This window comes from Vitis riparia, chromosome 7 (assembly GCF_004353265.1).
Source record: "Vitis riparia cultivar Riparia Gloire de Montpellier isolate 1030 chromosome 7, EGFV_Vit.rip_1.0, whole genome shotgun sequence".
NCBI lineage: Eukaryota > Viridiplantae > Streptophyta > Magnoliopsida > Vitales > Vitaceae > Vitis > Vitis riparia.
Window position 1 is genome coordinate 10,846,324 of NC_048437.1, and position 27,395 is coordinate 10,873,718.

The 27,395-nt window shown below is 32.9% G+C and overlaps 1 protein-coding gene and 1 pseudogene across 1 annotated transcript; both read left to right on the plus strand.

Annotated features, from left to right (window-relative positions):
* The first annotated feature begins 7,016 nt into the window (after positions 1-7,016).
* LOC117918992 lies at positions 7,017-12,022 on the plus strand (annotated as a pseudogene).
* A 4,583-nt stretch (positions 12,023-16,605) lies between these two features.
* On the plus strand, positions 16,606-20,726 carry LOC117918035 (pentatricopeptide repeat-containing protein At3g07290, mitochondrial). Its single transcript, XM_034834567.1, has 5 exons — positions 16,606-16,614; positions 16,687-18,628; positions 18,929-19,638; positions 19,764-20,001; positions 20,495-20,726. The coding sequence occupies exons 1-3, from the start codon at positions 16,606-16,608 to the stop codon at positions 19,546-19,548; spliced, it is 2,571 nt and encodes an 856-aa protein (XP_034690458.1). The 3' UTR covers positions 19,549-19,638; positions 19,764-20,001; positions 20,495-20,726.
* The last annotated feature ends 6,669 nt before the right edge of the window (positions 20,727-27,395 follow it).

Here is a 27,395-nt window from a genome sequence, read left to right on the forward strand (position 1 = left end):
TCTAAAGCAATAAATTCAGATTCCATCGTTGATCTTGCAATACATGTTTGTTTAGATGACTTCCATGATATCGCAGCACCATCAATTGTGAATACATATCCACTAGAGGACTTTGAGTCTTTCGTATCAAATATCCAATTTGCATCATTATATCCTTCTAGTACGGTTGGATACCTTAAATAATGAAGTCCATAATTTATGGTGTATCTTAGATATCTAAGAACCTTAACCAACGCCTTCCAATGGTCTTTTCCCGAATTATTAGTGAACCTACTTAGTTTATTAACTACGTAGCTATGTCTGGACGCATGCAGTTCATGACATACATTAAACTACCAATGATACGAGAATATTCCAACTGGTCAATTGCTGGACCATTATTTTCAGCTAAATGTAGATTTAAATCTACTAGTGTCTTAATTGGACTATCATCATATTGGTTAAACCGTTTAAGAATTTTCTCAATGTAATGACATTGAGATAATATTAGTCCACTAGATGTCTTGGCTATTTTTATACCTAAGATCATGTCTGTGACACCCATGTCTTTCATATCAAAATAACTTATCAGCATTTTCTTGGTAGCTTTAATGACATCATTTTTGCTACCAATAATTTACATATCATCCATGTACAAGCACACAATGACATACTCACTTTGTGTATTCTTTGTATATACACATTTATCACATTCATTAATTTTAAAATCATTTGACAATATTACTTTGTCAAATTTCTCATGTCATTGTTTTGGTGCTTGTTTTAGCCCATATAGGGACTTTATCAGCTTACACACCTTCTTTTCTTGTCCAGGAGCAACAAACCCTTCAGGTTGTTCCATATATATTTCTTCTTCTAACTCGCCATTTAAAAAGGTTGTCTTGACATCCATTTGATGAATTTCCAAATTATGCAATGTTGTGATTGCAATTAACACTCTAATAGATGTTATTCTCATAACTGGTGAATATGTATCAAAGAAATCAAGGCCTTTCTTTTGTTTAAATCCTTTGGCTACCAATCTAGCCTTGTACTTATCTATTATTCCATCTGGCTTCATCTTTTTCTTGAAGATCCATTTGCAACCCAAAGGTTTATTTCTTGGTGGTAAATCCACCACTTTCCATGTGTGGTTATGCATGATGGATTCAATTTCACTATTGATAGCCTCTTTTCAAAATGGGGCTTCTGGTGTTGACATTGCTTCTTTAAATGTCTTAGGTTCATTATCTAACATGTAAGTTAGATAATCTAGGCCAAAAGACTTTGTCTTCTTGGATCTCTTACTGTGTCTTGGTTCTTCCTCATTTTGATGATTACCATTTACAGTATCATAAGTTCTCTTATTTGAACTTACTTCTTGCTTTTCTTTACAAGGAAAAATATTCTCAAAAAATGACGCATTCCTAGACTCAATAATTGTATCTTCATGTATATCAGGAATGCCAGACTTATGTACAAGAAAACGATATGCACTACTATTGTTTGCATATCCAATAAATATACAATTAATAGTTTTAGGCCAAATCTTAACTTGTTTAGGTTTTGGCACTCCTACTTTAGCCAAACACCCTCACACTTTTGTAAGAGGGTTTGTGACCCTTCCATAACTCATATGAAGTTACATCATTATTCTTGTGTGGTATCTTGTTAAGAATGTGGTTTGCAAAAAGAATTGTTTCTCCCTATAAGTTTTGGGGTAGACCCGAACTTATCAACATAGCATTCATCATTTCCTTTAATGTACGGTTATTGCGCTCAGCAACACCGTTCGATTGAGGTGAATAAGGAGCAATAGTTTGGTGGATTATTCCATGTTCTAAACAAAATTCTCCAAAAGGAGTTTCATATTCTCCACCTTTATCACTTCTTATTGCCTTAATCTTTCTACTAAGTTGATTTTCAACCTCATTCTTATAGTGTTTAAACACATCTAAGGTCTCATCTTTGCTTCTTAGCAAATACACATAACGGTATCTTGTGCAATCATCTATAAAGGTAATAAAATACCTTTTCCCTTCTCTTGTTTGTACAAACTTCAAGTCATAGATGTCACTATGAATTAAATCCAGAGGTTCTGTGTTCCTTTCAATTGAATGAAATGGTGGCTTAGCCATCTTGGCTTCCACATGCACTTCACATTTATGTTTAAAATCAATGCTAAAAGAAGGAAACAAATTCATGTCAATCAACCTTTTTAAAGTTTTATTGTTAACATGTCCTAACCTATCATGCCACAAAGTAAAAGACTCAATCAAGTAAACAGAAGTACTTGCTTTATTATTATTGAAATCATGCTTAACAGTCATTACATTCATCTTAAATAGACCATTGGTCATATACCCCTTGCCCACATACATCCCATTTTTCATGAATACAAATTTTTCAAACTCGAAAACTAACTTGAACCCATTTTTGCTAAGCATAAAACCAGAAACAAGATTCTTGCGAATATTAGGCACATGTAGCACATCTATGAGAACAAGTTCTTTTCCAAAAGTCATCTTTAGCACCACTTTTCCAATTCCCACAACCCTAGATGTGGCAGAATTTCCCATGATCAAATTTCTACCATTAACTAATACATATGTAGAGAACATGTTTCTTTCTCCACAAACATGATAGGTGGCACCTGTGTCAACCCACCATTCGTTTGGGTTATCTACCATGTTGGCTTCAAACAGTACCAATGCAGAAAGCATGTTTGCCAACTCCTCTTCCTCAGTCATATGTGCTTTATTTTCCTTACTTTGCCCTTTCAAGCGACAATCCTTGGCCCTATGGCCTTGCTTATTGCAAATGTAACACTTCCCAACAAACTTCTTGTAATTGTTCTTTCTTTGACTTAGACCTTCAACTAAGTGCTTTCTCTTTTTATTAGCCTTTGGTTCCACCAAGTTTGCCTTGGACTCCATGGGATGTTTTCCTACTTTCTTCTCAGAGACACGATTATCTTCCTCAATTTTCAGTCTCACAATCAAGTCCTCAAGCCCCATTTCCTTGCGTTTGTGTTTCAAATAATTCTTGAAGTCCTTCTAAGATGGTGGTAACTTTTCAACAATTGCTGCAACTTGAAAGGACTCACTTAATTCCATCTTCTCAGCATGTAATTCATGCAAAATTATTTGAAGCTCTTGGACTTGGCTTGTCATTGTCTTGGAGTCAACCATTTTGTAATCTAGAAATCTGTCAACTATGAATTTTTTCATGCCAGCATCTTCAGTCTTGCATTTCTTCTCCAAAGACTCCCACAACTTCTTGATTGTCTTCATTTGACTATACACATTATCAAGTCCATTAAGGATGTAATTTTTGCATAGAAAATCTTAATGTTTCCATGCTTCAACTGCTACCACTATTTTCTTGTCAATATTTCCCTCCTTTAAGGTATGTGCATCTCCATGCAACACTTTGGCCAAGTTAAGTGTTGTGAGATAAAACAACATCTTTTGTTGCCACCGCTTGAAGTCCAACCCAGTGAATTTCTCTGGTTTCTCACCATGGGTAGTAGTAGGTGTAACAACAAGGGTATCAATAATATTTGTAAAGGTCATGTTATTAACTGTATTAAAAACACAGATATAAGCAAAAGATTAAAAAGAAATTCGTCTTAAGATTGTTATTCTGGAATTATCACTTATGTATGGTCAAATAATTATGTATAATAAATAAACGAGAAGGTAAGTAAATATTGAAACTTACAAACAGTTGATCGAGGCTAAAGTTTGACTCTATGTCCTTAAGACGAATTTGCCTCACACTGGTGCTTACGGTTTGTTGACAATCGTCTCCCAGGATACAACAGTCACTTTCTTGTGATAGTAGCACTCCAAATTACAAGAAACAACAAATCACTTGATGACTTGAACTCTCTTGAATACCAAGCACTTGGAAGAAAGGAGAAGAAGTGGAGAGAATTGATGATGGAATGAATGAGAAATGCCATGGGGGGGGTGCTATTTATAGGTTTTCTGGTGACTCTTAGAAAATATGTGTCTTAAATACTTGGCATATCCTTTGACACAAGTTGTGTCCTTTAGGAAGAGTTGTGTCTAATTGAAACGGTATGTCTTAATTTCCATTCACCTATAAATATCCCAACATAATATTCTTAAATTAGTTTCAACTTAGTTTCCTTAATTTTATCGTGTCAATTGAAAACCATTTACAAATGTTCTCAATTTATATATTCTTTTGAGGCCTGGGTTAAGAATACAAAAATTATAAATACATTTAAACAACCTTCATAATTTACATCTGGCTAATTAAACATAATAAATTTTGATGCATTTGACCAAAGGAGTCCCTTCAAGTAGTGTCCTCCCATTCCATTTCAATGACCCTTAATTTTCAACTCATTATTCCAATGCAAGGACTGTATTTTGAAAATGTCTTCAATAAACCCTTCCCACATTCCCAACTTCAACCATTTACTTTCTTTGTCATACATCACATCACCCATTAAGTCTTTCATTACAACTATTGACAGTCTCAACTTCAACCATTTACTCTTTGTTATACATCACATCACCCATTAAGTTTTTTTCATTACACCCACCAACTGTTTCGCCCATTACCACTCTTTGTTCACACCTACCAAAAGTGTACCCCATTACCACTATTTGATTGCAATCACCTACCTTTTTTATTTTAACCAATGATGAAAATATCAATAATCACGAATATATCGGTATTTCGATTTTATGGATATATCGAATATATCGAAAGAATATTAATGGATATTTTGATACAAAATATCGATGGACCAAAAGTAATTAAAACTCATGAAAATATAAGAAAAAACTTTTAAAAATGAAATTAGAAATACAATAGGCATTTTAAAGTTGTTTTATTGAAGAAATTAACGTAAATATAATATAATTTATAATATTCAATAATAATGTTTATAACTTAAAACATATTTTATATATATATATATATATATACCTATCTAATTTGGATATATTCAATCACATACAAGGAATGATAATACATATATAAGTTTTTTATTAAAATGTTGATAATTTTATTTATTAATTAATATTTATTATGTATTAAGTTATTATACAAAAGACATGATAATTAAAATTAATTTAATTATAATAATTTGATTCTATGATATTTACATACACAAAAAATATTTAGTAATTTATATATATATATGCTATAAAAGTCAAGAATGTTGGTTTTGTTGTAACGTTTTTTTATTTTATCTTTTTTATCCTTATTTTGTGTAAATATTTACCAAATTGTCATTGATCTCCCACTACAGCAAACCAATAAGGATGACATATATGTAATTTAATTGGGAACCAAGTGCAACCATTTTCTCTACTATCTAGATAGGAGATACACCACATAACAACAAGCGGACCCCATTTACCCATTCTTCACTACACAAGGGTCATGTACAACAACACGTGTACAAACCCACGTCTCATTGCACCACTATATTACCCTTTTGTTTAAGTTTATTGAAATGTCAAAGTGATAAAGATAAAGATGAATTCCATGATGATTTTGCTTCAAATTTTTATTTCATATTCAGTTTTTATTATTTAATATTATTTCTTAATTTTAAATAGTTATAATTATTTTTAAAATTAAGATGAGTTTTTTGAAAAAAAAAATTATAACAAATTTTTTATTTTAATGTTGTTTAGTAGTTTTTATTAGTGATAATTAAGATTAATTAAAATTAGTTTATTTAATAAAAAATTCAGTTTGGAAAATATTTTTATTCCATATTTACATATCCTATTATTTGATAATTTTATTTAATAATATTTTTAATAAAAAAATTAAAATTATTTTTATTTCATATTACATTTTTGTGGTAATTCATTAATATTATTTACTAAACTTAATTATTAATTATCCAATAGCAACGCATCATGGGAACTACAATAGCGCATGGAAGAAAATGTTGAGATATATCGGCAATATATCGTGTATCGGAGGTTATAGAAATGATATTTGGTGGAGAAATATCGTTCTAGCGAAATTTCGGGAAAAATCCCCAAAAATCGGCGATATTTCCCGATATATCATTTTAGTGAAATTTTGGAAAAAAAATCCCTAAAAATTGGCGATATTTCTCGATATATCAGTGATATGGCGATAAATTTTTTATTTTTCCCGATATATCGGATGGTCAACACGAGTCAATGGCGATCAAACGTGCTATAGTGCTCGGCAATAGTACCAACTACAGTGCTCCCGATACAATGCCTCCTCAAAAATGCCTATTTTTGCCATTAAGGGGACTAAAAAAAGTTTGGGGTTCAACTCACCTTACCACTAGAGCAAATTTACCCCTTGTAAAATATGATGAACTAAAACATATATATTCAAAGTTATCATATAAAAAAAAATGTTAAAAGAATATTTTAGAGAGCAAATTAATTATAATTATTTTATAATTAAATATAATTTTTTAAAATTAATTACCAAAAATATAAAAATTATCATAATAATCTTCTTCATAGTGCTTTTAATATAATTAATAGATTAATTAAATATTAAAAAATTGTATATATATCACAATTTATTTTATATAATTTAATACAACTGAATTAAATGGATCATAATTTTAATATTAATATATATTTTAAAATTAGACATATTCTAATCAAATATCATAATATTATTATGAAATAACATTTGATATAATTTAATAATAAATATATACTTATAAAATTCATATTTTTATTGATGTATACGATATTATTATCAAATATGATAAATTGTATTATACATATATCAAGTTTTTTAATAAAACAACTTTAAAATATTTATTATACTTGTAATTACGTTTTTATAAAGTTTTTCTTATATTTTTATAAATTTTAATCAATTTTATGTCTATCGATATTTTTTCTAAAATATCCGTTAATATATTTTTAATATATCTAATATATTTATAAAATCGAAATATCGATATATATTACTGATATTTTTATTCTTGCAACAACGTGGAGGACAAGTTGGTGGGAAATTTTGGGATATTTTTCTAAAAAATTCGCTGAAATATTGGCGAAAAAACACCGCCAGCACCGATTGAATGAAAAAATAGGTGATTTATCGGCAACAGCATTGCTGCTTCTTCTTCCAGTATCACTGTCTTTCTTCCTTACGGTCTCTTTATTTCTCTCTAGATATGGCTGTCAAGCTCATGCGAATGAGGAGGGATGGCATGTTTGGCAAGGTCATGCCAGCCGTTCCCAAGTTCATGCGAGCCTCTCACAGGATCACGCCAGTCTTTCCCAGGGTCATGTCAGACGTTCCCAAGGTCATGCGAGCCGCTCAGTACACGGACCGTGATGCCTTGAAGGTTTTTTTTTTTTTCTTTTCTTTTCTTTTAATCTCCTCTTTCTGGGTTTTGCTTCTTTTTAGTGTATTTTCAGTTTTTCTTTCCCCTTTTTTCTTTTTTTTTTTGGATTTCTGGATTTTTATGTGATATGGAGAATGAGAAGAGGGATTGTGAGGTGGGTTTGGTTTTTATGTGATTGAATCAATTGGGTTTATTGTTTTTTAATTTTAGTTTTTTTATTATTATTATCAATAGCTCTAGCAATTTTTTCTTCCCCTTGGTTGAGGTAAAAACAAGGGCTTTTCCTTTTGATTTTTTCCTTTCCTCTAGAAATTCTCAGTTGTGTTGGTTTCCATTTTCTTATCTTATTTCTTGTCTTTGGGTTTTATTTTATATGTGGTGCTTTTCAAATTCTGAGTTACTCATTCATGGATGGCCCAATATATAAGATTTCTCAAATTGCCTTGGGAGCTAATACTTATATTTCTATGAGTGCAGCATGTTGAGGTTCCAGTTTGAGGTTTTGCTGAAAGTAGAAGCAGCAAGCCTCAATCCACTTGATTGGAAAATGCAGACAGGGATATGGCGTCCAAATTTTCCCCCCAAATTCCCTCACATACCAGGTACGTAATTCACTGGCGGCTATGGTTCACATTTGAATTTCTTTTATACTTGCTTTTGTGTCCATGTATTTTCTTCTAGTTTATCATTTTTTTACTATTATATTATGCCTCAATTCTTTATGTCTTATCCTGTAATTGTGTTGAACTTTTAAGCTCTTTTTCTTCACAATGAGAAATTGAAAATTCGGTGACTGCTCAAGTATCCGGCAGTCACCTCTTTATATTCTTCTTTTGTTCTTTCCCATATCATCTTCCATTCTCTCCTTGAATCCTCAGCAATTCAGCATTCCCTTGTTGGCCATCCTATGTGATACCAGCCCTAATTGTTGACTGTGGGGTGTGCTGCCTCCTTTTGCAAGGACTGATTAAAATATCAGTGACCTTGACCAAGGTAAAGCTTCGCGTTGACCAAGGTAAAACTCAAAAATGAGCTGTTTCCATGCTGCCCAAGGGAGTTGAACCCAACCAAATGGTTGGTTGAGCACCCACTCTACGATAGCGGCAATTTTGCCCCTTATTAATTATTTTGCACCACATATATATATAAAGTTTTTGTATACACAACATGTTAAAACAATACTTTAAATAACAAATTAATTATAATTATTTTATAATTAAATAAAAAAATTTCATTTAATTGAGTAACAAAAAGTTTTTAATATCATTAATATATTAATTAAATATTAAAAAATTATACATTTATCATCATTTATTTTATATTATTTAATACAATTAAATTAAATATATCATAATTTTAATATTAAATATATTTTAAAATTAAACATATTATAATCAAATATTACAATATTATTATCGAATAATATTTGATGTAATTTAATAATCAATATACACTTACTTATATATATATATATATATATATATATATATATATATATTAATTTCTTCAACAAAACAACTTTACAATGTTTATTATATTTTTAACTTTATTTTTAAGAACTTTATTTTATATTTTCAAAAGTTTTGATCATTTTAAATCAATCGATATTTTGTATTAAAATATTCACCGATATATCTTCGATATATCCGTAAAATTGAATTACCGATATATCCTTGATTACTGATATTTTTATCCCTACTTGCAAGTAATGCCAAGAGTAGAATCACTTTCTAATTTTAGTTCTAACTTTCTAGGAGATTGCTTCCAATAACCCCGATAAGCGACTAATCCTTTCACCATTATTGAATTGGAAACTATAACTACGGTATGTAGTGGGAAGGTGTTAGGCACCCCACCCTACATCTTCCAATATAAGTTCTACTCATGGCCACAATACCATTGAGGGTCTACTTAGATTAAATCAAAGCGTAATTAAGCATATATGCACGACACAAATTGCATTCAAATCATGGTGACTAGTACTTTTTTCAAGCAAACAAACCCTTCTGAAATGGTTTAGGAAATGCAAAAGAATTCAATAATGCAGTCTAATGTAGTGATTTCCTTTTTCCAGGTTCTACCATACGCCGTTAGAGTAGAAAAGGGCTCTTAACAGGAAACTTAAGATTATGGAGAACAAACTCGACGTAAAACTTCTTAAAGCAGAAAGCGGGTGTCTTCCATTATGGGGTTTACAACAAGTTTTCCTAAAAATGGAAACATGCTCTATTTTTGATACAGAAAAACTCAGAAATAGGTTTTTAGTTGCTGGGAAACCACAGAATATAACTTCTTTTGATATATGAATGAAACAAAAAATGGGACCAAACCGTGACACCCAAAACTAGCTTCGCTAGCATTACAAATTTTAACCTCTCGACCTACTCAAAACATTCAGCTACTTAAACCAGAGATTGTCTATAAACAACCACTAGATCAAAGTAAAACTCGTGTTTTCAAAGATTAAGATAGTCTCAAATAAATCAATTTAAATAGAAGGTATTCAATTCCAATTTTAGCAAGCTTTGGGGTTGGAATGATGTAGGACAGACCTTGAAGTAGCTGCGTAGAATAAAATAGGGAGTCAGGGCTTTTCTTTTATGGGTTTATGGAGGAAATGGCGGAATTAGGAAGGTGATGGTTTTATGTGATTTGTGGGGTGGAATTATAGGGAAATACTTCCTTTAAATATTGGAAAGAAAGGCTTATGTTATCAATATGAAAAATTTAAATTAAATAAATAAACTTCTCTGCAATTTTACATATTTAGTGATGACTCTCCATTGATTCCTCCTGATTGAGGCTCTAAGAAAGACCCTAATGTAATGTTTACACAAGATGATCGAATTTGAAGTTTCCACTTACTTGCCAATCTAATTGCAACTGTTAGATATGGATTAAATAAGTAGGAAAACATTGTGATTATCTGGTGCCGAATTTCCCTTGATATTCCCAGTGTAAATGTATACTGACCAAATCAGAGAATTATGAGTGGGAAAACAAGAAGGGGTTGGCCTTGTTCAAGTGTTCAAAGGAAACCAATAGAGAGCCCACTTTGTATCAGTTGCATCTGTTAAAACAATTGCCTCATACTGATTGGCTGTTTAGTTTTACAATTTATATTGTAATTCTAGCTTATTAGTTTCCTTGTTGTAACAGGTATTGATGTGGCCGGAGAGGTCGTGAAGGTTGGAGCAAGAGTCAAGGAGTTCAAAGCCGGTGACAAAGTGGTTTCCGTACTTAGCCATGTTGTAAGCAACAGCCTGATTCTCTCAGTTTTGATTGCCTCTGTATGATCTCCTCACATTACCCAGGTGATATCTGCCTTATCATGGTGAGAAATTTCACTTTTGTTTCTACCCATATACGAGATATGTCATAGATTGTATAGCGAGGTTCTGGTCTATGCAGATACTAGCATAAAAATATTTTATTCCAAAATACCCTTGAGTCTTTTTCTCGGTTAAAAGAAAATGATACTTTCGCCATGGCCAAGATGCGGTAATCCATCAATCGGTATGAACCACCATAAACAAAAATCAAGCACAAACTATGTAAAAAAAAAAATGTTTTTAAGGTGGAGGATGGAGTCGGGTGAGAAATTTGTTATGTTAATGAGGTTGACACAAGATGAAGTAGATATCGTCCCACAACTTAAGGATAGCATTAAACCATCTCCGCTTTCCATAGCTGGAAAACAAGACCTGCATAAATATGAAAGGATGTGTGCTTTTTTTTCTTTTTTTCTGTTTTGTTCTTTTTTTTTCTTTTTTTTCTGTTGACTAATCTTGAATCTCGCATATCGATGACAGTGGGGAGGTGGACTAGCAGAGTATGCTGTGGCTAAAGAGGAGTTAACAGTCTTAAGGCCTCCTCAAGTGTCAGCAGCTGAAGGCGCGGGATTACCCATTGCAGGTCTTACAGCTCTCCAAGCCCTCAAAAAGAAGGTAGACATCAAGCTCGACGGAAGTGGCAAACAGAAAAGCATCCTAATCAGAGGTGCCTCAGGTGGGGTCGGTCACGATGCTGTTCAACTCGCAAAGCTGGGAAACACACACGTTACAGCCAATTGTGGAACACAAAACATTGAGTTTGTTAGGGGGTTAGGGGCCGACGACGTTCTGTCCTACAAGGCTCAAACCTTGAGGAGCCTATCAGGCTGGAAATACGACGCGGTGCTGCACTGCGCAACAGGCATTCCCCAGTCCACCGTCAACTTAAGCACAAACAGGGAGGTAATAGATCTCACTCCTGTCGTCGGTGCCAAGTGGACTTTGGAGGCATTCCCTTCCTTTAAGAAGAAGCAGCTGGTGCCAAAATTTGTCTCTCTCAAGAAGAAGAACCTGGAGTGTCTTGTTGGGTTGGTGAAGGAAGGGAAGCTTAAGACAGTGATTGACTCGAGACATCCTCTGAGCAACGCTGAAGCTGCTTGGACTAAGAGAATCTATGAGGATGGCGATGTCACCGGGAAGATCATTGTGGAGCCTTACACGTGATTATATACCATACATCAATTCTTATGTGCTTAATGAAAAAGGTGTAATGTAGTATGCGATGGTTAGGTAATGGTTATTTGCATTAGAACAAGGTATTTAACTATGTTTGCTTCTGCCTAACACTCAGTGGACTGGGTATTGTAGATGAATGTACCTTTTATTCATCTTCGTCTTGTATAAGCTTTTGTGATCATGATCTATGGTGGCTCTTTTTTTCCCTTGTCTTTATTCTGTGGGATGCTGCTTTTGCTAATGAAGTTTTTCCAAGGAAATTAAATTTTTTCCGAGAAAAATATTACAGTGGAGGTAGGTTTGTCACATAGGAATATGGAAATAGGATAAGAACAAAAGTAAATCATCATATATACCATATAAATAGAGAGATTAAAATTCAGGCATTAAAACATACCTTCATATGCCGAGGGATTTGACAAAGAAAGAGGCTTAAAAGGAAGAAAAAATATCTATAGTTACTATTGTTGTGGCAAAACCTTCCACCTTTCAACATAAAGTAGCACACAATTTGATGACCTTGACGATAGGTGAGCCAAAGAACCTCTATACTCAAAAAGTTGTTGATCTAATCTTGTAAGAGGAATCAAGCATCGTCCTTAAACAATAGTATTTCACCTAGAAGTAAAAGAATGCTAGAGGAATGCAATAAATTCTAATTTTCTCCGGACAAGAGGAGTGTGCTTAAGTTAGGGTACTATGCATGTACTAGGGTTCTTTTCTTACCTTGAGAAAGGACCTCACATTCATTATACTTCAGGAATCCAATTAATGAGAATATCAAAGAAGAAAAAAAAAAAAAATTGAACTCAACCTATGACTCTTTTGAAAGTCTATAAAATGAGAAACCAATAAAGGATGAGGGCACAATTTAAGATTTACTAGCGACGTTAGTAAGGCAACATTCACGGTTAGTCTTTCTTCCATCGTAAGTCTTGTGTGGGTCTTACAAAGTTGCATGGTGTTGTGAGTCTTATCAATAGTGATGGTGTGTGTGGGTGGAAGTAAAATAAATAATTAATTTATATAAATTTATATGTATGTTGTATGTGGTGGAAGCTGAAATTGGTAAAGTAAAGAAATTAACTTATATGTATTTATATGGATGGTATGTTCGTACTAGATATAATTTATTGTTAAAATTATTTGTCGTATAAAATGCATTTATTGATAAAGTAGGAATTGAGCCTCAATTTGGTAAAATAAAATGCATTTATATGGATGATATGGGATGTGATTTAATGATAATATTATGAATGGTATTACATGTATTTATATGTATGTTTTTTTTTATCTTATAATATTGAATTAACTCAATGAATTATTTTTGTATGGTATAGGAAATATATTTATATTTGATCATTTTTAATTTACTATATCATGGTATGTTTTTATATTGTATAAAGATTATATTTTTAATTTATTACATCATGTAAAATTTTTATCTTATAATAATAAATTGTCTCACCAAATTGGTAACATAAAATAGTAATTTTATATGTAGTATAATGTTTAACAGTAATAATTAGCATAAGATTTAATGGTAATAATATGAATTTTATAAAATACATTTATATGGTAAACTTCATAAAATATGTTTTTATATGGTATAGAGATTGCATTTTTAATTTATATTTTTTATGTTACATATTGTAAAATTAAATTACATTAAAAAATCAATAATTATTTAAAACAAACTTTTTTCGAAGAATCATAATTATAAAAAGAATGATTTAATAATATGTTTACATTAAAAAATCAATAATTAGTTTTGTCTAATATAGAGATTATATTTATATTCAATCATTTTTAATCTATTATATCATAATATGTTTTTTATCTTATACTACTGTAGAATTAAATTTACACCTTAATAATATGTTTAGGAATTGAATAATTGATTTAGTAAAGTTGATATGAATTTATGAATTTATCTTACATATGGTGAACTTAGGTGTGGTCATATTTATTACTTTTTAGTGAAATTTATTTTTATATGGTAATAATATGCATTTAATAGTATGCATTTATAATATTATAGAGAAATTATATTTATATTTAAATCAATTTTACTTCATTATATCATGTATATTTTTTATTTTATAATATTATAGAATTAAATTACATTAGGAAATCAATAATTATTAAAAAGTTGCATAAGTTAGTTTATATGCACTACAATATGTGGCCTCAAGTTAAGAATTTGATGCAATAGCAAAACAATGAAAATGTATACAATCTATTTGATATGAATCATATCTTTAATGATAATGATATATTAGAAGAGTGGATATGAAAAGAAAAAGAACCTATTTTATCATCTAATAATTTGGATTGGTTGGATAAAGCTTTTTCCCCTAATGAAGAAAGTGGAGAAGCAACTCATGAAAATGATGGTGCTATAAGTCATAGAGTTAATGGTGTACAATAAATACTACACAAGGAAGAGATATTGAGTCTAATTATAAAGGTAAGGGGGTGGTGGCATTAGTAGGGGCAGTAAAGAAAGAGGAGGAGGGGGGAGGGGGAGGGTACTGGTGAGGGAAATGAAAGAGATGACAGCACTAGTGAGGGTACTAAAGGAGGTGGTGGTGATTATGTTAGTTAAGCAGATCCTAGCATACCATGAGCATGAAGAGATGAAAATTACTATGCTACATAAAATACAAATCATGAATATATACCAGGGATATGGGAATAATGAAAGCATTTGGAAAGACTAACTACATTTATCAACAATGATGATTATTCTAATGGGTCCAATTATAACCATATCGATGAGCACTTGCAAACTTCAAATATAGAATCAAGGCCACATTTGAAAGAAGTAGATAATGGATCATATCACAACTTTAGAAACTATGATAGCTCTTCTAGTATTTTTAGTATGAATGATTTTGATTGATTTCCAAGGATGCATCCAAAGGGATATTCAAATACTAGAACACAAGCTAGTAACTCCTATAAATATAATCAATCTTCTAGTAGCAGCAACATTGCTTATTGAGGTTTTGGAAACTATCAATTTGGTGTTGAGCCCGAACAACCTTTGAAGTCATATTTTCCTGATTATGGATCATCAAGTCAATCATCTTAGCCAACATATTCGAGTTATGAACAATTCTTTCAACAATATCCTGACTATGGGAATTACCGTCCTACTTTGTATACTTGTCATAGGACTGGTGATATTGATTTTGAGTCCCCTCATCATTAAACATGGAATTGATTATTATATTGTATATATTTTAGTAAAAATGTTGTTGTATTTGAAATATAATGATTTTTTATTCTTAGCATTATTATAAATAACTTTTAGTTAATACTTTTATAATTATTTAAATAATGTTAAATGTGAGACAATTTTGTTTTATTAATTTACGTGAGCTTATTTAATGGTACCTATTTTTTTTTTAATAATTTATATTTTTGTTAAAACTTTCTAATTATTTTATTTTGTATGTCACTTGATACCGAGTTAAGATGTCAAGACCGATACGCCTCAAGACCTCTACCCTAACTTTGAACCATGAATGATTTTCCATCCTTTCTTCCTAATTGTTATGTTCCAATTGTTATTTGTATATCAGATATGAGGAAGGGAGAAAAATGGGAAGGCTTGTTTGTGGTTGAGGTTGCTTTTGTAGGATATTAAGGTTATTTTCCTCCCCACTTTCTTAGCAAACGAACAGAGCACACTTGATTATTGTTTTCTTACGAGAGGGTGGAAATTTGACATTGGACTTCTCGAAGATTAAGAAGCACAATAATAAAATGACTAGATTTTCCCAGGCAAAGTGCAGCGTACATAAATAAATGTAAGACACTAACAAGACTAGGCATAATTTGTCATGACATGAGGAATTGGACCACCAGAAATGGCGTTTCTGGCTTGAGCCATTGTTCAAGTTTGGTTCTTTTGTAATGAAAAAGTTCTTGATTTATTATAAAAATAAAAAAAAATAAAAAAAAACATTGTTTTTGGACAAAAAAAACTTATACATAAAAACAATTTTTTCTATTAATTATCCCAAAGAAACTTTACATTTGAACACGTCACAAAAGTTTTTAGCATATTTTATGAGTTTATTATTTTTTTTCTCCGGATATTTTGTGAATACATTTAAAAACAATTTGAATTTACTCCAAAATATTATCTTGTTTTTATTTTTATTTTATATTTTTTAAGAAAGTTTTTTCAATTCAAAATTTTTTGTTTAAAGGGGTAATTTAATTAAAAACTATATTCAAAATCCAAATTTGAAAATATAAGGGCATGTTTGGTAATTGTTTTTTAAAATAGTTATAAAAAAATATTCTTTAATACTTTTTAGAACAAAAATCTATTTGAAAACCTATTAATATTTTTAAATATATTTTAAAATAATTTTTATATGTAATGTTTTATTTTTAATCATTTTAAATGTTTATATAATTATTTTTTAAAATAGAAAGTAAATGAAAATAATATAAAACAATTAAAAAATAGTTTTTTTAAATATTATATTTTTTATTCTTAAAAATTAAAAAATTAAAAACAGTTTTTCATTATCAAACGAGTTTTTCAAGTGTTTTGTTTCCAAGAGTAGAAAACCGATTTAAAAAATAATTGTGAAAGAAAGCCCGACCTTTTATCCTTGTTTTCTTTTCTCATTTTCATAAAATTATTCTTATTTTTTATAAAAATAATTTTATTTTATTTTAAATTTAGGTGTAAATACTTGAAATTAAAATAATAAAACAAGGTTGACTTCTAAAGTAAAAATGGGAAAGGTTTACCATCGCAATTTTCACCTTTTAACCAATTAATTGGTTTTTAAAATACGATTGTTGTTTCAAGGGCAGTTTTCAAATAGCCGCTGCTTCGTGCGGATTGAAGGGAATCCTGAAGTTGTCCGCCCATTTTCATGTGTCAAGCCAGTATCCTCAGTAGCCTTTACTTTTACTTTCGATTCTACGCACCGCAGTAAGTCGACACTGCCCACTCTCCCCTCTGTATCTCTCTGCATGCTGCTCCGCACGACCAGGCTTGTCAGGATCCCAAATCGACATTCCTATGCATTTCAATTTCCCTTTATGTTTTCCTCTCTATCCCTTCAATCTTCATCCAATCAAACCACTGAAGGCACTGCCTTTCACATTTCAAATCTGATTAATAAACCCAATTGGGAACATGACAAGACCCTCAAGTCACTGGCGTCTCATATGACCCCATATCTTGCTGGTAAGATTATTGGGCTTCACAGTAACAATGTTGAACTTGGGGTTAGATTTTTCAAGTGGGTTTGCAGACAATCCTCATATTGTTATGATTTGGATGGGAGAATCCAGTTGTTGGGTGTTTTGGTTTCTCGTGATCTTTTTGGGGTTGCACAGAAGGCTGTGGTTTTGTTGATTCAGGAGTGTGAAGACAGTGAAAATGGAGTTGTGAAGCTAATGGGTGCTCTTGATGGGATGACAGAGCTGGGGTTTAGACTTAGTTACCCTTGTTACAGCACTCTATTGATGTGTTTGGCTAAGTTGAATATGGGTTTTGTAGCATTTTTGGTTTATAGGAGAATGGTGAATGAGGGGTTTGTTCTTGGTGGGATTGACTACAGGACTGTTGTCAACGCTCTATGCAAGAATGGGTTTGTACAAGCTGCTGAAATGTTCTGTTGCAAGGTTTTGAGACTTGGGTTTGGCCTGGATACTCATGTTTGTACTTCTCTGGTGTTGGCTAATTGTAGGAGAGATGATCTCGGAGAAGCCTTCCGAGTGTTTGAGAAAATGTCCAAAGAGGAAAGCTGTAGGCCCAATAGTGTCACCTACTCAATATTGATACACGGTTTGTGTGAAGCAGGTAGACTTGAAGAAGCCTTTCAATTGAAGCAAGAGATGGTTGAGAAAGGTTGCCAACCAAGTACCCGAACCTACACGGTCCTCATCAAAGCTAAGTGTGATATTGGAATGACTGATAAGGCTATGAAGATGCTTGATGAGATGGCTACAAAGGCATGTGTACCTAATGTTCACACATACACTATACTGATCGATAGATTATGTAGAGAAGGAAAGATTGAGGAGGCCAATGGGGTGTTCAGAAAGATGCTAAAACATGGGCTATGTCCTGGTATAATAACTTTCAATGCACTGATAAATGGTTACTGCAAGGAAGGATGGGTTGTTTCTGCTTTTCAACTACTTTCTGTGATGGAGAAAGGGAACTGTAAACCGAACATTCGTACCTACAATGAACTTATGGAAGGATTGTGTAGGGTTAGTAAATCTTACAAAGCATTTTTGCTATTGAGAAGGGTGGTTGATAACGGTTTGTTGCCTGACAGAGTAACCTATAACATTCTGGTTGATGGGTTTTGCAAGGAAGGTCAACTCAATATGGCTTTTAATATATTTAATTCAATGAACTCAGCTGGCCTTGAACCAGATGGTTTTACTTTCACTGCATTAATTGATGGTCTCTGTAAACTGGGGAGACTAGAACAGGCAAATGGAATTTTGGGTTCAATGGTGAAGAAGGGAATATCCCTTGATGAGGTTACATTTACAGCACTCATAGATGGGCATTGTAAGATTGGTAAGGCTAAAGATGTATATTTTCTTTTTGAGAATATGGTGGAGAACAGATGTTTGACAACAGCTCATACATTCAACTGTTTTCTTGATGCACTCGGCAAAGATTATAAGTTGAATGAGGCAAATGCAATGCTTGGGAAGATGATGAAGTATGGATTAGTTCCTTCTGTTGTGACTCATACAATATTAATTGAGGGACACTGCCGAGCTGGTGAGACTGCCCTCTCTTTGAAAATGCTAGAACGGATGAAACAAGCTGGCTGCTCCCCTAATGTCTATACTTATACTATCATTATTAATGGTCTCTGCAATAATGGAAGAGTAGAGGAAGCAGAAACTATTCTCTTTAGTATGTCTAGTTTTGGAGTATCTCCCAACCACTTTACATATGCTGTATTAGTTAAAGCACATGTTAAAGCTGGTAGATTAGATCGTGCCTTTCAAATTGTGAGTACCATGGTTAAAAATGGTTGTCAACCTAACAGTCATATTTATTCTGCACTTCTTTCAGGATTTGTTTTGTCAAACACTGCTATTGGAGCAGGAGCCCTAAGTTCTACTGGTGACTTGGATGCTAGATCATTATCTTCAGAGGAGAATGATAATAATTGTTTATCCAATCATGTTTTTAGACTAATGGATGTTGACCATGCTCTAAAAATTAGAGATGAGATTAAGAAATGTGGTGTGCCTACTGAAGATTTGTACAATTTCTTAGTTGTGGGTTTATGCAAAGAGGGAAGAATTATTGAAGCAGATCAACTTACCCAAGATATGGTGAAACGTGGTCTATTTCCTGATAAGGCCATTTCTTCCATCATTGAACACTACTGCAAGACTTGCAAATATGATAATTGCCTTGAATTCATGAAATTAGTTCTAGATAATAAATTTGTTCCATCTTTTGCATCTTACTGTTGGGTGATTCATGGTCTACGCAATGTGGGGAGGGTTCAAGAAGCTCAAAGGCTGGTCTCTGATCTTGTCAGGCACACTGGTATTGAGGAGGGAGTTGAAGTTACACCTTATATCGAGTTCCTAATGAAGGAAGAGGAAGATGATCCTGACAAATGCCTCAAGCTTATAAAAGCGATTGAGCAAGTGCATTACAAAGAGAGGCCAATTATCTAAGTACCAGCCCTTTCTCAGTTTCTGAGAATGATGCCTGTTAATAGAGGCATGGAATATCAAGTTGGATTCATGATTCAGATGACATGTCTGGTAAGCAAGATAGGTTTATAAATTGTAATGAATATAATTATGTCTTCTATCCACTCACATGTCTTCTATATAGTATTTTTCTAGTGATCTGACATATTCTGTTATTATTTCCTTGCTTTTGGTAGATAAGACTGTAACAAGGTCTGCAAGGCATTGATCTCCACAGACATAGGAGCATAATCAATAGCTTAACTGAAGCATGAAAGGAATAGGTCGTATCATGAATACATCATAAGGAGTTAAGTTTTTGTATGCTTGTTTGGATGAAATGTGAGGATGTTCATGGTGATTGAAGGGCCAAGAGTATATTTTGAAATTGGCCTGAACAGATGACTTGCTATGCAACTACCTATGTTTTGTCTAGTAAGTTATGCTTTGAACTTACATTGTCCCTTGATGCTTTGTAGTGTATTTGGAATTTGTGTGCATATTTAATATTATGGGTATGAAAAAGTATATTTATTATTTTCAGAAGGTGAAATTGTAGCTTGAAATTTATCTCTAATTGCTACTGCTGTAGCAGCACAGCTGCATTTTTCCTTCACCCTTTCTCCGTTGTGTCTTCTTGTTCCATTTTCTTCTTGATCATTTGTTCTCACATTATTCTTTGATGTTGTGATTGCAAAGGCATTATTTGCTCATGTGAGAGTTATCGAGTTTCTGTTGAAGAGACTATTATTTAACTTCTTTCTTTAGCATTTGCAAGTTTCCTTTTTCTGATGTTTAACAATTAATGTTCTTGCCTATGGTCCTATGGTTTTCTTGACAATTGATAGTTATATTGTTGAGCTCGTTATCTTATCAATTGCATTTAATTTGAAAATTCAATACTAACACATTTGCTGTTTATAACTAGGTATGCAATTGGTCAGACCGAGTTTGTCATCAATCTAAGTGGAAGGGTTTAGAGTATCAATATCAAAGCAACCCAACCCACTTCCGAGGCTGGTCCATTCAACTAGATAAGGTAATAATCTGTTCATGTTAGTTATTCTACATTAGGCTATTTGAAATTAAGTATCGTAAATTGACAATCATGAAACATTTATTGAACTTAATGAAAATATAACCTGCAGATATTCCATGCACACACAAATAGTTATGGTTTGTGGTTGGCTTGGCTTGCTTCGCCTTACAGTCTCAGTCCAAGTCCAACTCTAACCTCACCTCTCATTATTTCCCAATTTACTAACTGATAACCAAGGGCCTCAGGGATCATCTTTTAGATGTGAGAAGATAGTCTATGTTCTTCATGTCCTACGGCTCAGCTATAGTAACAGAGATGGGAAGCACCTCTTTTGTGTTCAAAATTTCATTTTTCTCATAGGCATGATAGTGTTAACATTGTGGCTAGCAATTTTGACTTGAACATCAAAACAAACTCTTGTTTTCAACCACATGCTTTTAGCATTTTCATAACTTTAAATATAGAAGTTTCTGTATCCACCCTGTTGGTGCACAGCTTCATGCTTACATATTATAGGCTGGAACACCCTAGTTATTTTCCTAATGGGTCATGATTCTGCTTCCCCAGTTAAATGCCGCTGTCTGGGCAACTCTTTTCTCAGGATGATCTTTACCTGTTTCTCCAATGGTTGCAAGTAGCAATTAGATTAAACTTGTATTAGTCAGCAATCACATAACTACTGAAACAGGTACTCAAAAGACTATGAAACGATGTTGGAGAGCAAATCACTGCCTCTGTCAGCTTTTTTCATAGTTCTAGTTATTTTATTTGCACATTGTCACATTTATGCAGCTTTTCTGCATCATATAAACAAAAAAGCTATTAACTTTATCATTTTTCTTAATGTTCAAGAGTATTAATTTCTCCTTGAATGTTGCATGATTTTAGATAAATGGGAACTATAAGGTTCAAAATATCGTTTGAATTGAGTAAAACTCAGTCAAGTCATATTCGCCTTGGCAAGGTTCTCAACAGGTTCATTACCGAACACATGTTTTTCCACTGACTTGCTGGTAAATTGGTATTACTCACTTAACTCTATCAAGCTCCTAAAACACCTAGGTTGTATCACTAGGTTCACCAATACTATTCTAAGTTTACTCAGATCCATGGCTTCAAACCCCCGAAATAATGCATCGGTGGCCACCCTCACTGTCAATCTTAGTACTTCTTGCTGATTGACGACAATGCCTTGGTTGAAAGGCAATGATGTTGAAGTAACTAAAATCATCTTCATCGGCGGTCGGGGACAAGTCTAGTAACATCTCAATCTTTCATGTGAGTGGGTGGATGACATATAATGTGATGCTAAGAGAACACCTCTACATTTGCTTTGTTTGATTTGATTTGGAATTTAGGATTTAGAAAAAGTAAGAAATTAGAAATGAATTGAAAAAGTCAACTTATGGGATATAATTATAACATAGAAATATGTTTATTGTTGTACTCCTTTTTAATATAATAAATTTATCGAATTGTGGAAACTTATGAATGATCATCCTTAATGATGTATTTGTGACTCTTTATAAAAGGGGAAGAGCTCTAATGAAAATTCATTTCGTTTTCTTCCTACATTTAATTTCTCTTTTTGTGTTTTTTTCTCTTTATTATTTTTACAAAAATTTTAAAAATATTTATAGTTTAATATTCAATAATTATTAATTATATTGAATTGTTTAAAATTAGAGCCAAACATTGATAAAAATTAAAAAAAAAATTAAAAAAAAATGCTAAATTTATTGTAAATAATGTCCAAATTAATTACGATAAATTTCAATATAAACATGATCTTAATTGAATTGTATCAAGTCTTATCAATTAGCTTTTTTCCTAATTAAGCTTATAATATTTTTAAATTATGTTAAGTAACAAAAATGTATAAAAATTATCTCTTAATGTGTGCTTTTATGAGTATTAAAAAATGTTCAATGTGATAGAAGTTTATTTTGTTGAGTTTTTTTTAGTCCATCTAATTGTGTGTGTGTGTGTGTGTTTTTTTTTTTTTTAAGAATTGTAATAACTCTTTGTACAATTTTATTTTATTATTATTATTTTTTTTTGAACTTTTGAATGAGTAAAACATGTTAGCCCAATGTTTTCCCTCCTTGTATTTTGATGATAACAAAACCATAAGGAAATCAAAACAAGTCACATACCAAGTTGGACAAATTTACCTCAATGAAGACTTGGATGCATGAAAGACAAGACCCTTAGGAACTATATGTAAGATTGGTTCTTGGTGCTCTAAGGTCATCTTACTTATTTCACGCACTTTGTATTTGGCAAGTTAAACTTGTACTCCAAGATTGTGCTTTTGACCCTTTATTCTCTTTGAGAAAATTTGAGGGTGATATTCAAGTGTGAGATTCAATTGAAGGAAAACAATGAAGGATTGATTGAAACCAAAATCCAATTGAATTGAAGTGCGGGCTTGGATTGAAACCTTGGTTTAGTAGAACCCTTAATGTGTTTGAAGCTTGAGAAATGTGGATGTAGGCTGAGATTTGACTAAACCACTATAAAAGCAAGTTTAAACTGAGTTTCCATCCTTTTTTCATTCTCTCCTACTTATATTATCATCAATTTAGTTGTCTTCTATCTCTTGTTTAGTTAATCGCATTCATTAAAGTTTAATTTTTTGAAAATTAACCATCACCCAATTCACCCCCCGCTTGGGTGATTACTCTAGGTTGGGTTAGTTAGACTTCATATATTGTGTGTTATCCGATCCCACTTTGAGATATCGAGACTGACATACCTCAAGGCCTCCAAGTTAATGACTTTGAATCATAGGAAACAATGTCTTCTCCATATGTTTTTTTTTTATATAATTTAAAAAAGTTTGATTGAAACTTTTAGCAAATTCTGAACTAGGTTGCGATGCGAACACGTGTAAATGGCATCATCTTTTTGAAAAAATTATGGGATATGCACGTATTACCACATCCTTTTTTTCCAATCTGCAGCCTCCATCGGTTGATTGTCCATGCCTAAACATGGAATTGTTATCATTAATTTTAATTTCTTAGCAGAAAAATTCGAATATGTAGTTGGATTTAGATCCATTTTTTCTTTCTTCATTTTATCCTACAAAAGAACTAACAAAGGAAAGAAAAAAAAAAAGAATAAGTAAAAAGTTATCCTTAATGATTTTGAGTTCACAAACCTTGTTGTTTGCTTGTTATGTTTATGTTCCACACTGATAGTGTTTGCATTTTCCTTTTAACTTTTATAAAATTATTGTTGTTATTGTTCCATTATCCCAACATGTTCATGTTGTGAAACTTTTAGTGTTTGGCGTACCATTGTATTCTAATCATGACTACTTCCTTACTTTCCTAGATAAGTATCTAAATTTTATCTTTATCACACTGATATCTTGTAGTGACTTAGGAAATGGTTTTTTTCCCTTTTATTATGGAATTCGCTACTAGCCTATGCTGAATTTCGAGTATTTATGGATCATGCTTAGAGCCCATGGATCTGAGTTTAAAGATAATATGTTCCTTGATGGTGATAAGTTTCATTGGCCCTACTCCTCCATGTTATATCTTTGTTATGAACAATGAGCTATAGGAGAACTTGAGATCAAGTATGGGGTGCAACTTGGGTAAGTTGGCTTGATCAAACTTTAATGTTTAAGTAGGTGTAGGTGATCATTTTCAATACTCTGGTTGGCCTTAGCTTAGGTTTTTCCAACTCGAGCTCAATTTGGGTGGATTCGGGCCAAGGTTTGGACTACCTAAGCTCAACTCAAATCCGATTTAATGTTTTTATAATATTTAAATGTATATTATTCAATATAATAATCTTCATTTTCTTTTTAGATTTTTAAGAAAAAAATATCAAATTATATTATATCATATATTATATATTTTTCATTTTTTTTAAATATATATATATATATATAAGGTTTTTAAAAAACATTATGGATGAATTTTGAATTATGTAACCCGAATCTAACCTGATCAATTCGAACTCAACTCAAACTTAGAGAAATGAGGTTGGATTATGTGGACCCCGCATTTTTAATGATGTGTTCTTACTCGATTGGCGAAACTCGTTTTTCGTTTATTTGGTGAAAAATATGATTTTTAAAAAAGATTTGGAGTCGCTACTTACTTTTATTTATTTTTAAAAGGGGAAACAAGTAAGAATAAAACCCCTAAAAAGACTCCCGATTTAGTTGGAAAAGTTGTCTACGAAAAACCTGAGTTTAGGTTCGGGGATCAGATTACTTATTGGGAAGGTACGGTAAAGACCGTAGCACCCCTCTAAGCTCCTAAAAATGGGTCTCTACTAAGTAAGTTGAAGTAGGTATGACAATTAACATGGAGATCAATGGATACCAAAATGATTATAGTTTAAAAACAAATTATGATAACGAAATAATAAACAAAGTGAGGGTGAGAGCGTACCTTAATAGTAAATAAAGTGTTGTCATGAAAATAAGGTTAGTGTACAATGGCAAGTGTAAAAAAATCTCACACAAAACCAAATCAAAATCAAACAAAATCGATCATACGGTTTACTTGAATTATTTTCGAAAGAAATGTTATAAATATTGGGCCCCCCACTAAAGCCCAATTTATTTTGTTATGAATTAATTCTTATAAATTCCATTATTTTGGGATTATGAAAACTTATTCATTTTTATATTTAAAAGTTTAAAAATGGGAGTTTGAAAAGTTAATTTTGGAAACTTAGAAAATTGTATTTTTTAAAAAATAATTTTGGAATTTTGGAAATTTTGGAAATTTAGGAAATGGTATTTTAAAAAATAAGTTTGGAATTTTGGAAATTTTGGAAACTTTGGAAATGGAAACTTAAAAAATTAAATCCGAAATTTTGGGAATTTTGGAAACTTTGGAAATGGAAACTTAAAAAAATTAAATCCGGAATTTTGAGAATTTTGGAAATTTTGGAAATGGAAACTTAAAAAATTAAATTCGGAATTTTGAGAATTTTGGAAACTTTGGAAATGGAAACTTAAAAAATTAAATTTGGTGGGCTTTGAGAATGGCTTAGGAAGGTGACCATGCATGGTTACGTAAGAGCTATGGGAAGGCCATATGGTGGCCATGAGTGAATCGTAGGTTGTACGGGAGTTGGAGAATAGCCATATGGTGGCTATGGGTGAGCTGTGGGTTGCATATGGTTTGGGTTTCATGGAAAATGAACAGTGGATGAGGTAGAAAGAGAAGTGGGTTTGATGGGTATGGAAGAAGGGAACATGGGTATGGTGGTGTGGATGAGCTGTAAGGTTGCATGGGCCATGGGTGAACCGTGGGTTGTACGGGAGTTGGAGAATAGCCATACGGTGGCCATGGGTGAGTTGTGGGTTGCATGTGGTTTGGGTTTCATGGAAAATGAACAGTGGAGGAGGTAGAGAGAGAAGTGGGTTTGGTGGGTATGGAATAAGGGAACATGGGTATGGTGGTGTGGATGAGCTGCGAGGTTGCATGGGTTGCATGGGTGAATTGTATGTGAGTCGTGGGTGAGCTGAGAGAGGTCATGGTTGCATGTATGAGTTGGGTGAGTTGTGTGAGTGAGTTGAGAGAGATCATGGCTGCATGTGTGAGTGAATTGAGAGAGGTCATGGGTTGCATGGGTGAGTTGTGTGTGAGTCGTGGGTGAGTTGAGAGAGGTCATGGTTGCATGGGTGAGTTGTGTGAGTTGTGTGAGTGAGTTGAGAAAGGTCATGGCTGCATGAGTGAGTAGGGTGAGCTGTGTGAGTGAGTTGAGAGAGGTTATGGCTGCATGTATGAGTTGGGTAAGCTGTGTGAGTGAGTTGAGAGAGGTCATGGTTGCATGGGGTGAGTTGGGTGGGCTGTGTAAGTGAGTTGAGAGAGGTCATGGCTGCATGTGTGAGTGAATTGAGAGAGGTCATAGGTTGCATGGGTGAGTTGTGTGTGAGTCGTGGGTGAGTTGAGAGAGGTCATGGCTGCATGGGTGAGTTGTGGGTGCATGTGGGCTGTATGTGGGAGTTGGGTGTGAACCGTGGATGTGTCGTGGAGGTCATGAGCTTTATGGTGGGCTATGGGTGCATGTGGGTTGTATGTGGGAGGAGAGAGTCTTGGTTGGGGCGCCAACCAAGCTATGATTGGGGACTAGTCTACAGCCGGGAAACATCCAGCACGCTTGATGTTTCAAAAATCAAATTACACCTTTCACACTCCACAACGACTTGGCCATGTCTCCAACCAAGAAGAAAAAAAACGGTGAAACCAATTGCACCAGGCGGCGTAAGCGGCGACGAGAAAGATCCAAATAACAAAAATCCTCCATGCAGCAACAGAAACGCCCCAACAGGCACTAGTTGCCTAAAGCTCACTTTCAATCTCCAACCCACTCCCACTTAAGAAAACAATCCCTCACTACCATCGGCAGACAAGGGTGGCAACACGTTCAAATACATCACGGCCATGATTCACTTTTAGAAACTAAACTCAAAGTGTGTTTGCACCCTCTGAAACGGTACCCTCAAGTGGCAATATACAAACCAAAATATTTCACAACTTGATACACAAGAACAAAGGAATACAGAGAAGAAAAGCTATCAAAAAACAGAGCAAGAGTGGGAGATCTGAAGATATACTAAACCAAGCCATGCTTTTTGAGTGGTCAATGGGTTGAAGTATGCGTGAATGACAGCAGACAAATTTTACAACAGAGATCAGAGCATGATTTTAGGCATTTCATATTGAATCCCAAAACAGAGCCAAGGAAAATAAGTGTAAAACCAAACATAACATTCAGTCAAACAAATCCAAATCCTATAAGAATAGTA